Source organism: Sceloporus undulatus, chromosome 3 (assembly GCF_019175285.1).
Source record: "Sceloporus undulatus isolate JIND9_A2432 ecotype Alabama chromosome 3, SceUnd_v1.1, whole genome shotgun sequence".
In the NCBI taxonomy this organism is placed as follows: domain Eukaryota; kingdom Metazoa; phylum Chordata; class Lepidosauria; order Squamata; family Phrynosomatidae; genus Sceloporus; species Sceloporus undulatus.
This window is the reverse complement of record NC_056524.1, coordinates 240347837-240363914: the sequence shown is the minus strand read 5'-3', so window position 1 is coordinate 240363914 and position 16078 is coordinate 240347837. Positions and strand designations below refer to the sequence as shown.

The 16078-nt window shown below is 39.8% G+C and overlaps 1 protein-coding gene across 1 annotated transcript; it reads right to left on the bottom strand.

Annotated features, from left to right (window-relative positions):
• Positions 1-416: 416 nt before the first annotated feature.
• TM4SF4 (transmembrane 4 L six family member 4) lies at positions 417-13628 on the bottom strand. The gene is made up of 5 exons (XM_042458353.1): positions 13245-13628; positions 12397-12486; positions 6963-7114; positions 3056-3245; positions 417-2416 (listed from the first exon to the last, which is right to left on the bottom strand). Exons 1-5 carry the CDS (start codon positions 13413-13415, stop codon positions 2399-2401), a joined length of 621 nt encoding a protein of 206 aa, XP_042314287.1. The 5' UTR covers positions 13416-13628; the 3' UTR covers positions 417-2398.
• Positions 13629-16078: the final 2450 nt, after the last annotated feature.

The following is a 16078-nucleotide window of genomic DNA, read 5'->3' as shown; positions in this document are numbered from 1 at the left end:
TCTAGCCAATTAGTTGCTGGTGGGTGTGGAGTCGTGACCTAGCACTGTTCACCTGGCATTGCAAAGCTGGGGGAGAAGCATTGCACAAGGAGATTCTGGTTACTAAAGTGAATGGACACAAGGAGTGGTGTTTCTGTGACAGCTTTAAAGACTTATGTTTTCAGTCCTAAGATACAACTCATTTGGACAGGAGGCCCACTGAAGCTAATGGAATTCCCAGGGGAATCTATGGTTTTAGTGGTGTAAGGGGTTCTTGGAGCCAGGGCACTATGGAAAGGGTGGCATGGAAAATCATCAGTGCCACTGCTGTTACTGCTCTCAGGCTTACATAAGCAAGGATGCTGTCAAACTGATCGTGTCAACAGGATCCTGGCCTGAGCCTCTGTCACTGAAAGAGAACCCCTGGACACATAATGTATAGCACATGGTAAGTTTATAAAAAGAACAAAAGAAAAGAGAACATTTTAATGATTTTCAGATTTTCCCCCCACCAGCACAATGTTCTGAATATTAGAATATATACAAAAAATATTTGGGTAAAGGAGCACTTGTGGAATTGTAAGTTCATAAGCTGTAATAAATGAAGGGCAATAATAAAAAGACTGTTGGAGGTACATTAGCAGATACCACACACAGATGAATCCTAATGTTTGACTGGTGTTGTCAATCTTTTTATTGGCGTTGGTCCTATGTACTGAAAGGCACAAAAAGATACAGAACTGAAGGTTTCCCTGTCAGAAGCAGGGTCAGAAATAAGTTTGGAATCCAGTAATTCAAAGTAATTCCAGGTGTTTAACTGAGGCACTATAAAGAAGGCACAGTAGTGGCAGAAATTGAAAATGTTAACTTTTTAGACTACAGCTCCCAAAATCCAGTGGCCATACTGACTGGTGGATTCTGGGAGCAGTAATACAAAAGTTGGAATACTGAGCAATAGGGGCTTCTTGTCTCACTGCTGACTGGGAAAACTGCCTTGGCTGGCCGTGTAGCTGTCAAACTACAGTAGTCTCCTACCGGCTAGAATTATATAAATCTTCTCTGTTTTTTTGTGTATAAGAAGACAGATTGTACAAGACTAATACCAAGTCCAGCCAGGATGCCCATAATACCAATGCAATTCTTGGACCACAGAACTGATCGCTTTACAACCATGGCCCAGCTTTGGTAATCTTTATAGTATTTGATGGTGGACAGATCAGAAAACATATTCACATCCTAAAGCAGCTTCCAACAAACCAGAAGCCCTCCAGATAAATTGGATTACAATTCTCATGATCCAGAGCTAGCTGTCTGGGTGATGGGACTTGTAGTACAACACATGTGGACGATATTGGATTGAGGAAGGCTGCCCCAGCCCTGGCAGAAGGAAAACAAACACAGTCACCACCTTTTTAATACTGAAGATTTTGCTCAGTTGGAAGCAAGAAATCAACAAGCAATGTTTTTGTTTCTCACCAAACAGGTACAGTGTAAGGTTAAAATTATACCCTTTTAAGCTTCTGCCTGTGTCTTCATACATGACAATCATAACTGGGTCTACTGCCAAACTGCAGAATTAATGCAATTTGACACTGCCATGGTACAATGCTATGGAATCCTGGAATCTGTAGTTTGTTGTGGCATCAGAGGTCTCTGACAGAGAAACTATAAACAAAACTAGACATCCCAGAATTCCATAGCATTGACGTATGGCAGTTACAGTGGTGTCAAATTGCATTAATTCTGCTATGTGGATGCTGCATTGGTCACTGTTGTAAAGTTTACCAACACTAGGAGCCTGGAAAAGTTACTTTTTGGACTAACGATACCAATCCAAGAATCTCCTTAGGCCAGCATGTCAACTGGATTTTGGGAGCTAGAGTCTGCAAAAGTAACTTTTCCTAGTTTTGCCGACAATATGACCAGGTCCCCCACCATCAGCCTGGAAGAACCAAAGGATCTGATATGAAATGAATTGGTGGCTAAACTGGAAGGGAAGTTGATTTTAAAAAAAGAATATGTAGGTCAGGGCGAATTTAGATTAATTCCTTTTGCTAAGCTCAGTGCTTTCTCATCATTCATGGCAGTATTGAATTTTCTTCATTTGTTTCCAAATTACAATGGTTAACTGTGAGAAAACAGGGCATACTTGTTTACTCTAAAAAATCTGGCTTGAAATAGAAACTTGCAAAAATAAATATGCTGTTCCTCAAAACAGCTGCAAAAGTCATTGGGAGATGTAAACAATCAACAGGAAGGGAAAGGAAACCAGGTCTTGTTCTAAACAGGGAGGAAATATTCCCCTCCCTATTCTAGACCCGCTCAGTGGCATGTGGCCCATCATATCAAGAGAAATGCCTGGAAAGGTACTCTACATATTGTCAGGGCGTGATCTCTGATGCCTCCACATATGTATGCTTTACACTGTGCCATCTCCCTAAAAAGGAAAAAAAAAGATAAATTAGCATTTACATGTTGGTGGCTGTTAGCAATATCCTTTTACAAAGTGCTAGTTTTACCAGAGTTTGTACCTTTGTTTTTCAACATGACAGCTCCCAGAATCCCCCTGTCAGCACAGCCATAGGGAATTACAGTTAAAATAAATAAATAAATGATGGGAGTGACAGTCCAGAACAGTATTGGGAAAAACTAACCTTCAAAAATGGTTAATTAAAAAAAAAACAGTAAGAAAATGATAAGACAATCAACATAGTAAAATGGCAACAGGCATTTTGCTACCTGAGACAAATGCATTCCTTTTCATTCCATGTACTAAAGCTGATTGGGCTGGCAGTTTATCTAGCAAAATTTCAATTTTATGTGGCATGGTGGGTGTCCCTCACACACCTAAAGACCAGGCTAAGTTAGGCTGCAGAACAGACTCTATGGCACACACAGCATGCCTGGGAAGTGGGAAGGAGTGGCTCAAGAGGTATGGTTGGGATGGAGGAATTGCCAATACTGCTCTCCATCATCTCCTACTCAAGCCAGTTGCACCACTCTTCCTAACAGCAGGGCCAGTTCTGCCAACAGGAATATCTGAATATTCTCTTGGGACCCACACATGTGGTCTTACCCCACAGCATCCACAACACTTGCAGTCGCCACAGATTGTTCCCAGAAGTCCATTGATAGCCTGAATGGCACAGAGCACCACCTGAATTCCACTCATTATCAGCAGCAGAGAAAAAAGGGTCAAATTCCAGGGCACAAGGTTCTCAGGTGACTCACAAAGTCTCCACAAGTCATGGTCCGCAAGGTAGTTCCTGCATGAAAAAAGAAGATGCATCAACTTTCCTGTCTATTACTACTACAGTGGTACCCCGGGATACGAAATACCCACGTTACGAAATTTCCGGGATACGAAAAAATCCCATAGGAAATAATTGTTCCGGGTACGAAGGTTTTTTCGGGTTACGAAATTTTTTTTGGTGCTTTTCGGCGCTATTTCACACGAAATCGCGGCTTTTCCCCATTAGCGCCTATGGGTTTTCGGCTTGCGAAGGCTTTTCGGGTTACGAAAGCGGCCGCGGAACGAATTAATTTCGTAACCCGAGGGAGCACTGTAATACTACTAATGTCCCACTCTATACTGTTTATCTTGCTCTCATGCGTTCTAATATGTATTAGAGATTATGAAATAGAATGTAGGGTAGGCCTGTATGCATTAGACTGTGCACATATTGGAGTAGCTCTCAGTGGCTTCTGCTGGCACTCTGTGGATAATTGTGAGACACTGCTTAAGAGGGACAGGTCTGCATCACGCTGTACATATGGGGATCACCAGGGGAAGGGATTAGGTGAGCAGTGGAATTCTCCATGACTCCCAATTCTGAATCCTCTGGCCTTCAATTTAGTCAGCAAAGGATTTTATTCACATCACCAAACCTTTGTTTGTGATTGTGTTAACAGGAACAAAGAGTCGGCAATACACCCTGTTGGTTACTTCCCATCTTGTTCCGGATGTTTCTCCTCCATTTTAGAACAGATTTTCCAAGGGTTGCAGGAAGATGGGTGAAAAAATTGTCTCCCCTCCCTCCTGCTTATTCTGGTGGACAAGAGGGTATAACCACCTATGACTATTTATAGGTGAAGCAAATGCAAAGCATTTAGATGTCCTGTGAATAGGGCAAATATGCTGAGAAGTTGTCCTAATTGTTGCCATAGTTCTTGAAATTTTCAAAAATATCCAGATGGTGTTTCTATTGTTCTGTTTTCTGGCAATTACCAGCACTAGCTGCAACATTTTATTCTCATCCTCAGCTGGGTTTCTTTATCATTCTGAGTCATATCACAACAGTATGCTCTCCTCTCCTCTCCTCTTTTCTTTTTCTTTTTCTTTTAATGTTTAGAGTTAAAGTGCTACAGAACACCCACAAAGTGCCAGTATAACTATATCTCTTTTTTTAAAATTACAAAATAATAAAGGAGAAAATTTGCTCTTCAAATGATAGGAGTACATCACCAAATCATGCCCCAGTTTTTACCCCCAAAATCACTGAAGAGCCCTAGTGCAGATCCAAGATAGTGCTATACACTGCCCTCCATCAAAGAATGGAATGAGTGTACAGTTTTTGTCTCTCTTATCCAAAATGCTTGAAACCAGAAGTGTTTTGGATTTCAGATATGTATGTATGTATGTGTGTGTGTGTATCTGAAAAATATATATATAATTTTCAAATACCTGTTTTTGCATATATGTACAAAATGAGATATCTTGGATGGGACTCATGTCTAAGCACAAAATTCATTTCTTTCATATACACCTCATACACACCTCATACATTTTATACAACGCTGTTAATAATTTTGTGCATGAAACAAAGTTCGTGTACACTGAGCCAGCAGGAAACAAAGGTGTCACTATCTTAGCTACCCATGAAAACATTTTTGGTTTTTGGAATATGTCAGATTTTGGAATCTCAGATAAGGGAGACTCAACTTGTATGTGGAAGTGATAATAACTAACAGTACCTTGCAACATCCAAGGGATTATAGGGTAAGAACTGATGCTTATATAGAACAATCTGGGAGAGCCCTTATTTAAATATTCTAAGCCAAACAAACACACAAACAAAACAAAACAAAAACACCAGTGGATTTAATATGAAAAAAGATACATAAGAAACAGCAAGGGAAATATATATGAATATAGGAAGGTGGCGAATACAAAATACCATTTTTTATATATATATATAGGAACAAAATGTGACACATGCAATGATTATAGAGAAAAAAATCCCGGTTGTTGCCAAAATCAACAAGGCAAAATGACTACTGCATTAAAAGTTTATCATGCAAATATCTATAGAATAAAAGACCACTATATAGGGAACAGATCACTCACAATTAAACAAATTTATCAGAAGCTGAAAGATGCAGAAAAATTTTGGTTTAGATCAATACATGTCCATGCATTAGCAAACGCAATGCATTGGGATGAGGGTGTCCATTCTATGTTACCATATTTGAGGACTACTGTACATCTTCCAGGAATATTACTAGAGGCCTGGTCTCCAAATTCTAAACTCTAAACTCTTCAAACTCTATATTACACTACTAGATGATAAGTATGGGGGGTGAGAGCTTGTGTGGGAAGCTGATTTAATCACTGAAATGACTGAAAAAGACTGGAAAGAATATGGTCTGGAACTGCATTCAAGTAAATTTCCATTTCTGTAAAGAAGAATGCATATAAGTCCATTTACAGATGGCATCTGACGCTAGTAAAACTATCCTATATTACCAATAATTCCTCCCCTTGTGTTGCTGAGGATGTAACTAGAAAGGTATATTATTAGATTTATGGCACACTTGCTCTAATATAACAGAGCCCTGGCACCCAATTCTAATGCCACATAACTCAGGTTACTAAACACCAAGTAATATAAGTATTTATCCTCCCTCTTTGTAGGAAAGAATCATAAACATAAAAAAGTATTTCTTTGTGGATATCTCTAGCAAGATTAATAGCAGTTAATTATTGGGAGTCTGAGGGGGAAAAGATGTATGTTAATGTGTTGGAGGAAAATATGAAATTAGGCTTTGAATGAAAAATTGACTGAAAGTAATAAGGTTCTAAAAGGACAAAAAGAGAACATGTTTATGGAAACACATAGGCCCATTATTGAGTTCATGAGATCTGGCACTGAAAGTATAGGCCCTTATAGAGTGCACTGGCAATTTTGAAAAGGACTGTTGGACGAAGCTTGAATTCTGAGGGAAGACTCCATATTTGGACTTATAAATTTTGAAAAAAAATGCATCATTATTATTAGTAATTAAAAATCTTAATTGATTTAACAAGGTTAATTTATCACATTGACAATACTATTTATAATAATAATAATAAAAATTTTATTTATATGCCGCCCTTCCTCCGATCAGGGCGGCTCACAGCATGTTAAAATACAGTGGTACCTCGGGTTACGAAATTAATTCGTTCCGCGGCTAATTTCGTAACCCGAAAAACCTTCGTAAGCCGAATTGCCATAGGCGCTAATGGAAAAAATAGCTCTCTGCTGCCCTCCGGTGGCGGCCTTTCCATTTAAAACAGCGCCGGGGTTTTTTCGTAACCCGAAAAAACCTTCGTAAGCCGAAACAATAAATCCCTATGGGATTTTTTCGTATCCCGAAAAATTCGTAAGCTGGGTAATTCGTATCCCGGGGTACCACTGTACAAACAATTACAATAAAAACATATTTAAAAAACAACCAACAGTAAGCCCCAAAGCCCAACCTCTTGGCCACGAAAGAGAGGAGGGAGGCCCACAGGATATTTACTCGGGGAATGCCTGTTGGAATAGGAAGGTTTTGAGGTCCTTCCTAAATTGGGCCAGGGTAGTGGACGAGTATTTATGTGCTTACAGATGTCAGTATTTGTTCTGTTCTGTTATAAATAACAACATGTTTTTTTAAAAAAAAGCAGTGCCACCCACTCCTCAATTTTGCTACAATTATCATAGAATTCTAGGGTATCTCACCCGTCTTTAAATGGGTAATTCCATTCCTTGCTGCCATTGACTGGGTTGGTAATGAGGCATTTCGGTCCTAGGTTCAGAGCAACAGCTGACACAATAAAGCAGTATCCAGCACCCACAACGCCCACTGCTGCGAATATTATAGAAGTAAACATCTGCCGGAAATGAAAGGTAGAACAGAAATCAAAGTCCATCTTAAACCATCCAGCTGGCTTGTTTATAGCTTACCAGTTTCTATGGTTCACAAACATGTAATGAGTGTGTGTGTGTGTGTGGGGGGGGGGTAATAATATCAATTGAACTCTTCTAACTCACCTGTGGCTTGACAGGTCAAATGTTAGGTTCTCATACCCAAGATATTGATTTTCAATTATTTAACACTGGCAGAGTTTTAGTGGCCTGAATCTTCCATACTATTTTAGGCCAGATTTTTTTTTGGGGGGGGGGGGTCAGACTTGAAAGATCTTTATTGTTGTGTCTCTTTTACTCAGTACAGTACCTAAAGTCCATGGACCATAGTGTAGTGCAACACACCCACACTGACTTAAAGAATCCTGAGCCAAGGAATTAGTTCTGTGTAATTCCTTGAGTATTTTCTCTGTTCTTTCCACACATACAAAAAATCATTTTTTAGCTGGAGGAGGGTATTTTGCAGCTGGGAGTCAAAACACTTGCTGGGGCACTGCAGATCTACCATTAGGTCCTGATAAATTTTCCACAATAATACAATAATACAGTTTGTATAACAACAGAGTTTGAGTTTGATTCTAACTATATGTGCATTGGATTTCAGCCTTAAACAGCAACCCCACAATATCTGCTCAGAAGCCTCCCTGAGTTCCCAATTAACTGTGTACAGAATTTCAGCCTTCAGGGTTATTCTGCTAAATGAGGGCCCCATTCAGACTGGCATCAAAAATCTGGAAGGAACTGGGCTGATTCAGATGCCCCTCCCCTGAATCTCTCCGTTAGCAAGTGCCCACTACAAAAAGAGGGGCATTTTAAATCAAATGCATTCTGTGCCTGCTGTGAAGGTGCCTGCTGTCAATCAAGCGATCGTCATGGTGACGTTTTTGCAGGGGCATCGGAAGTGTCCTCCCCCCTCCTTTTTTTAAAGAGCCATGCACAAAATGCTCCAAAGTGTCAATTTTTTAAAACCTCTTTTTTGTGTGTTGTGTGTATATGTGGGCATTTGGGTCAGATCTGCCCCTGTCCCCATTTTCAATCCCATGCAAGCTAATGCATCCCCCACTCCTTGCCCCCCAGAATGCCTCTTACACATGAAATAATAATAATGATAATGATAATAATAATAATAATAATAATAATAATAATAAATTCCTCACCTCAGAAATGCCAGTAAAAGATGCAATTGCCATGCATTTTTTATTTTATTTTATTTTATTTTATTTTTTGCTTTTAAAAGCAATTCAGGGCTGCCTCTGAATTCAGTAGCAAAAGCATGTATCATTTGTTTAATTGACAAGAGCAAAAAATGTAACATTCGCATTGTAGGTTTGCCCTTTGATTGTAACATTTGCATTCACAACATTTCCCCTTTGCTGGAAGCGAGCAGAGAAAAGGGAAAGTGCACAAGCTGCTAGCCCTGCTCTATCTGCCCCAAGAAAAAAAAACAACCATGCGCATATTTGGTCGAAAATAATTTTAAAAAAATATGAAAAGGGGGGAGGGGTGAGCTCCGTTTGTGCCCTGCCTTTGACCTAACCTGACTTGACCCTTTTCCTCCTGCTAGAGGAGCTTTGCCATTGCCTTCCACTGAGGCTGAGAGAATGTGACCTGTCAGTTCCAACTAAAGTAGACCCATGGAATAAATTGGGAATAAAATGGAAATGCAGCGCAGGCATTCCTGTAGCATCCTCATATAACACTAATAATAATAATAATAATAATAATAATAATAATAATAATAATAATAATAATCCAGGAGCAACAGGAAAGTAGAACAAGCAAGCACCCAAAAAATAATGCGCATAAATTGTCAAAAGAGGCTGATTTCCCTACATGACCCAGCTTGGACCCACAGCCCGACTTCCCTGGGCAATCCTCCTTCCTTCCGACCCCCACCTCCCTTTGAGCTTTCTCCACCACCCCCACCTCCCTCTGACAATAAGCAGCCTGATTTCCCTACATGCCCCAGCGTAGCCCTGCAACCCAATTCCCCCTGGAAATCCTCCTCCTCCTCCTCCTCCTCCTCCTCCTCCTCCTTCCTTCAGTCCCTCTCCTTCCTCGGGGATGCCCATTGACCCTTTCCCCCATCTCCTTCATCCTCCTCCTCCTGCTCCATTTTAGGATCCCCTCCATGGCTCCCTTCCTCCCACGGCCCCTTTCTCCTCCTCCTCCTCCTCCTCCTCCTCCTCCTCCTCCTCCATCACTTTCTCCATCCCCCACCTCTCTCTGACAGCCCTCTGCAGCCCAAAAGTCACCCCTGATTTCCCCCTTTCCTCCTGTCACCCGTTGCATCCAGATTCCCCTTTTTTGGCTCTTCCTCCTCCTCCTCCCCCCCTCCCTTCTGATGAGGGGAGGGAATTCTCTGACCTCTGCCCGCCGCTGACCCTAATCCCTCCCTAATTTGCCCCGATCATGATCAAGGGCAAGTTCAAATTTCACGCAACCCAAGTCTTTTGAGAAAAGACGGATTTTACCCCGAATCTGGATACCTCGGTGTAAGGGGCATTTCCTTGCTCAAGCCCCGACATGAATTGTGACGGAATCGGATCCAATATGAACTTCACGTGCAAGAATCACTTTCAAACTCGGTTTTTACTGTAGTCTGAATGGCCCCTACATAGACTTTTTCTGTTTGCTTTTCTGCATAGTTCATTTTTAGTAATTTCCTACCTTGATTACTATAATTTTATTTTGACCAGTCTTCCATTAACTTGCCTTAGTGTTAAACTCACCCATTTAGTCTCCTGCTTAGTCTTAGGTGGTATCTACCCCAAATTTGCCCCACAGTCCCCTCCAGAGCGATGACAGGTGAGCATCCACATGTCCTTCCTGCTGTGCCACCTGCTGCTGCAGGTTCTCCCTCTGAGGCCAAAATCAAGGTGCCAGGTCTGGGTGCTTCATTCTAATCTTAAGGTGAGCAACTCATGCCTGCACTGATGGTGCAAGGTGGCACGGCAGGACATGCATATGAACAGCTGCCCACCAGAGAGCTCTAGATTTTCTCAGAATATCAAGAGCAAAAGGTGAGATTTTAAAATCCATCTTGAGGGGTATATCACAGATTTGGTGCTGAACTGGCTGTACATCATCTGCATAGTTAGCACCAGAATTGGGGACTGGGCCCTGTGTTGTCCATACTGATCACTGTTAAGTATGGGGCAAGGACAAGTTATTTGGTCTATGCAGACAGGGCCTAAGTCTATCCAACATTCTGCTGCCAAGATTATTCTTTTGGCATGTGGTTCTGATTGTGTTACTCCACTTTTGATGTCCATGTATTGGTTATTCACACCTTTAGGATTGAATATAAGCTTCTTGTTCTAGTTTATAAAATTTACATAATTTAATATCCACGACACAAAAGGAGAACAGAATGGCAGTGAAGAAGGATATCAAGTCTTCTCCCTCCCAGACCAGGGTGGTAGCAGTTAAGATGGAGGGAGAACCTTTCATCTGCCTCTGGGACTAGGCATGGTGGTGCTGTGTCTGTTTCTTCTTCTCTCCCTCCAAGGCCAGGGTGGTCGTAGTTGGAATAACTATTTTTCCTATTTATATTAATCCTTTCTTTCCTACATATTCTTTTTTTTTTGTTTGTTTGTTTCAGTGTATGTTGTTGTTGTTGTTAATCAACATTGGGAGATAGGGGATTTACAAATTAAAAGAAGTACAATATAGTTAAAATACAAAAGATCAGCATTAAAATGCAATTAATCTATTAACAATGCTAAAAGCTATTTAAAACATGCAAACAAAAATGTTTCAAAGTAGTTTAAAAGATAGTACAATTAAAACAGTAGAGCATGCTGCTAAAAGCCCTTTCTTTAAAATCCTTTAGTTCTCAAAACCCTGTCCAAATAAAGAAGTCTTTTCCTGCTGATGGAAGGACAGCAAGGAAGGGGCCATTCTAGTATCCTTAGGAGGAGAGTTCCAGAACCTATGGGTTGCCACTGAAAAAAACTGACTGAGAAGTTTCTTCAGTGGGGATCTCTGCTTTTACTGTGTTATATTTGTAAAACACAATGTAAATTGAAGATGCTGTATTAAAAGCAACAATGATAATAATACTAGCTTTCCTGAAATTGTTGTAAGCTTCTTCAACATGTAGACTATTTATAAGCCACACACTTTGATGTGTCTATGTATTGCTTGTGACTAAAAGCTGCAATCCTGTGCAAGTTTACTTGGGAGTAAGCTCCATGGAACAGTGTCTGTGTATGTGCCTTCAAGTCTCCTGTTGACTTATGGTGGCCCCATAATTTCATAGGCTTTTCGTAGGCAAGGTGTATGCAGAGATGGTTTGCCAGTTCCTTCCTCTGAAAAATAGATGACAATACCCACCCGTGAGCTTGCCATCCATGGATTTGAGTGTCCACGGATGTCAAGCCCTGTTGTCCCCAATGGTTGCACCACTATGGAACAATGGGACTTAAGGTCCTGCATTTTTTCATATCCATGGGGGGCGGGGAGGTCTGGAACAGATCCCTTGCAGGTACAGAGGTCTGACTGTATTTAGACACCCATGGAACAGAGGAGGACTGAATTGCAAGTAAATATGCATAGGATCTGACTGCTCAACATCATGATGACAACAGATAAAGTAGTGAAAATGAATTAATTTTGATCTAGATCAGGGACAAGCAACTCAGGTGGATCCGGGGGCTAATATTGTCCCCTGGGACCCACTGTGGGCTGTATCTGCTGCTGCTGTCAGATGCCGACATGCAGCAATGAAGGTTTTAGATAATATCCTCAAGTGGAAAGACATACTAATGAATACCAAAGTCAGGATCATCCATGCCAAAGCAGTTCTAATTACTATGGGTTGGTGTGAAAGCTGGATAGTGAAGAAAGCTGACGGGAAAAAGTCAACTTATTTGAAATGTGATTCTGGAGGAGAGTTCTAAGGAAACCATGGATTGCCAGAAAGGCAAATGAATGGTTCCTAGAACAAAGCAAGCCTGAACTCTCTCACTAGAAGCCAAATTATTGTACTTTGGACATATCATAAAAGGCCACGATTTATTGGAGAAGATGCTAATATTTGGTAAAGCTAAAGACAGAGGAAGAGAGGAATACTGTACAGTACTACCGGAAGGGATAGATCTGAGTCTGAAAGACCTGTTAACAATGTCACCTGGAGGTATTTACCTGGGCACTTTAACTTGAAGCCAACTTGATGGCACATAACAAAAACAACAAATTAAAATATATATTTCCATATCATATGCAGGTTAGACCTTATACTTACTGCAAACCTCTTTCCACAGCTTTCATTACCACAGCATCCACAGCAATCATTATTCTTAAGACCCAAAAAGACCAAGGCAGGAAACACCATCTGATGACAACAAAAACCATATATTTTAGGGCTTGATAACTCTCATTTTAATTGCATTTAATCTGAGCGCTGCTATACTGTCTGTCTACTAAATTACCACTATTGCAGTTTGCTTGTCTACTTGAGAGTAAGCAGAAGTACAATTTTCAACAAGCAATGCATTTCAGAGTATATTAATGTGCAAACCAACTCCACTGAATTAATTAGGACTCACTCCCAAGTTTGAAAAGCTAACATTTGGCTACATATAAATATATATATATGATTGACCATCAATGTTTTTCATAGAAATACCTTTATATCCCTGCCTTACCTATATTAGTTATTGCTGTTAAAAGTATGATGTTGGATTAGCAGGACACCAGTCTGATCCAGCAAAACAACACCAATCCATCAAAGACAACACAACAGTGAAGCTTTATGTTCTTGTTAGTACATTAATCAAATGGTCTGGTGTCCTTATGTCTGAGATTTAATTCATTTTCAACTTATTCTGCTTCTATATTTCCAGTTCATTATTTTACCATTTCATTGTTCAATTTGTTGTTAGTTTTTTTCTTGTTAGTCAGCCTGAATGATCCCCCTGGTCAAACGGTAGGATATAAAAATGCATAAAAGAATACACAAATACTAATTATTTGATGTATTGGCAATATAATTTCCAACTCCAAGTGTAAACAGGGTTTCAAACTTCTGTAAACTCTATAGACTTTAGCCAATAATGAAAACGAGAAATGCATTACACTTGATGTACTCACCAGTACACCAGAACCCAAGATTCCTCCAAAGTACCAGACTTCAGTGGAAATACCATTGCTGTCTTGCACTGTTCCTCCCGGGAAAAACAACAAAATATTGGCAATGGTACAGAGCACAGCCAGAGGAATGAGTGTAACTCCAAGACACTTTGCACATCCTCCAGAACACATGTTTCTACAGCAATATTGTCCACTTCACTAAAGAAGAATGGCAGGCCTTCCTAGGATCCCTTTAATGTTTAAAGAAGAGCTTCTTTTTATCTTTTAACACAATCCACTTGTGTTTTGGATCCTGCTTTGGGATGGTTTTCTTTAGCAGAGGTTTCAGTCTGCCAGAAAAAAAAGTGTTCTGTTTATTTATAAGGCTACACTGTCATAATCTCATTTTCTGCATGTCTTTCCCACTGCCCCCGCCCCATGAGATTACGTTCAGAACAACCTCTGAATTTACCATGACAACCAGAGCACTCTGTTAATATTCTACCAGCAAGGACTACCCTTCCCAGTGATGGAGGATAATGCTTGGTAATGTTGTTTTATAAACTGTGTGTGTGTGGGGGGGGAGACCCCAACAAATATTCTTGTGGCTTCTGACAAATTGATGAACTGACATGGACTATCATTATCAAATGAATAGAAAGGAATAAAAAGCTCATGCTATATTAAACCTACTAGTCTAGAGATGTCACAGGACACTGGAAAAGAAAAGGGAGTTCAAGGTTTTCAGACTTGATGGAAATGCAAATTGTTCATTAATCTGTGTGTCATCATTACATTACCTAATCTCAGTAATTTCACATGGAACCCCCTTGATAACTATGAATAAGTGAATATGTACCAATAATTAATCTATGCTGTCTAGGGAGTAAGAATAAGATAAAAGCTGTAAATCAAACAATGCATTACCTTCAGATGAATCATGAAAATTGCATAAACAGAGCAAAGGTTTGTTGACCACTGTCTCTGCACAGTTCAATGGGTGTTTTATACTGAACAGCTGGCCAAGGATCCCCACTTTTTTATTTTCTATTTCAAAAAATTCAGACTGTGGTCCTATGGACTAATTAAGTCTGATTAAAATCAGATGATCTCACTTCTAATGGACCATATGTTTAACTAATCCATCAGTTAAATGTGTTTGTATACTTAAACAGATGCCTTTTGAAGACACTGAATGGCCTGTAAAATAATCGACCATTTAATGCTTGCTCTGATCCTGATAAGTAACAGCCTTCTTTACTGGGGTGTTTGTATTTGTGTGTTTTTTTTAAAAAACAAAGACACATTGTGGAAGTGAAACATTCAACTGACTTTTTTTTTTTTTTTTTACAAAAAATGAATGTGAAAAGTTTTTTGGTTTTTTTTAAAAGATGTTTTGCCTTGTATCAACAGTTCAGGAACTTCTATAATTTAACCTCTCTTTTTAGATTTGTAACAGCCCCATGAGACAGGCTAGGTATCATTAGGTTTGCCAGATTGCATTGCAATGGCTAGAGTCAGAGGGAGTTGCTATGCTTCCCATAGTCTCCACAAGGGAAGACCAATCTCAGGGCAAGAAGCAGAGAAAGTTTGCTTTTTGTATGTATTCATCCCCATCCCGGCCTAGCTGGTGACAGGACTCACTGATTCACTTTGTAGGGGTGTTGTGCATGGATGGAGTTAGTATAGCTAAAAGCTAGAAGTGAGGGGAAAGGAGTGGGCTCTTTTTCTCCTGCCTGTGGGTTGGCATATTACCTGGTTGGCTGGTTTTTACCTAGATTTGCCCTTGAGTATATTTCCAGGGATGCAATTGCTTAATGGTTAAGATGCCACTTCTGATGATCAGAAGTTCATAAGGCTGGCATTTCGAGGCCCGAGTGCTGCATGATGGCATGAGATCCTGTCACTAGTCCCAGTTTCTGCCATTCTAGCAATTCAAAAGCATTCAAATGCAAGTAGATAGTTAGGTACCACTTTTCAGTAGGAAGGTAACAGCGTTCGGTGCAGTCATGCTGGCCATATGAACACCAGAGCAGTCCTTGGACAACACTGGTTCTTTGGCTTAGAAATGGAGATGAACACCACCATCTAGAATTGGTTATGACTAGACATTCATGTCAAGGGACTACCTTTACTTTTACCTTTACATTTCCATAATCATTTGATCCAGAAGCACTTCTTTCTCCATCAATATTTGCCTGCCTCTTATTTATGACATCAAAACATAAATCTAAAATAGTAGAATTATTTCTCCATAGCAGAGAATATGGTGATCAAGCAACCTGATCAAGTGTTTTTATGGGTTATTTCTAGGCCTTGGCTCTTTCTTATGAACCTTATGGATCTCTGTCTTTAAGATTGACTTGGGCTGGGCTGTCGTTCAAACAAAGGTGTTACCAGACAGAAGACTGTCTTGTGTAATGCACTCTGTTCATTGAGCTATATTAACTACTCTGTATTTCATATTCAAAATAAAATAAAATAAAATAAAATAATGAATTGATCACAATCAATATTGAGTTAACCATATTTCACTCATTAAAATACTCTACTGTTATTTTGACCATGCATTTATTATGTTTCCACATTTATCTTATCCTTTTTTAAAAAGGTAGTTGTCAAAAATCTAACCACACTATAACAGAATAAACATTATATATTTTACACAAGTTAAAACAGAAACAGTGTAAATTTTAGACAACACTAAATAAAACATTTTGGCAACTTTCCTGAGCTGGGGAAGTGGGCAAAAAGTATTTCCTATGATATCCTCACTAGTTCATTTATAGGAAGCTTCCTTATACTGTCTGACCATTAGTTAAGCTAGCCAAGCAATACCAACTTTGACAGTAGCT

Excerpts from the sequence above, each read along its gene's own strand:
- TM4SF4 (XM_042458353.1), bottom strand. The coding sequence starts at position 13,415 with ATGTGTTCTGGAGGATGTGCAAAGTGTCTTGGAGTTACACTCATTCCT. Across the intron at positions 12,487-13,244 it reads TCTTGGGTTCTGGTGTACTG|ATGGTGTTTCCTGCCTTGGT; the intron begins GTGAGTACATCA and ends TGTTGTCATCAG. Across the intron at positions 7,115-12,396 it reads GCTGTGGAAAGAGGTTTGCA|ATGTTTACTTCTATAATATT; the intron begins GTAAGTATAAGG and ends CATTTCCGGCAG.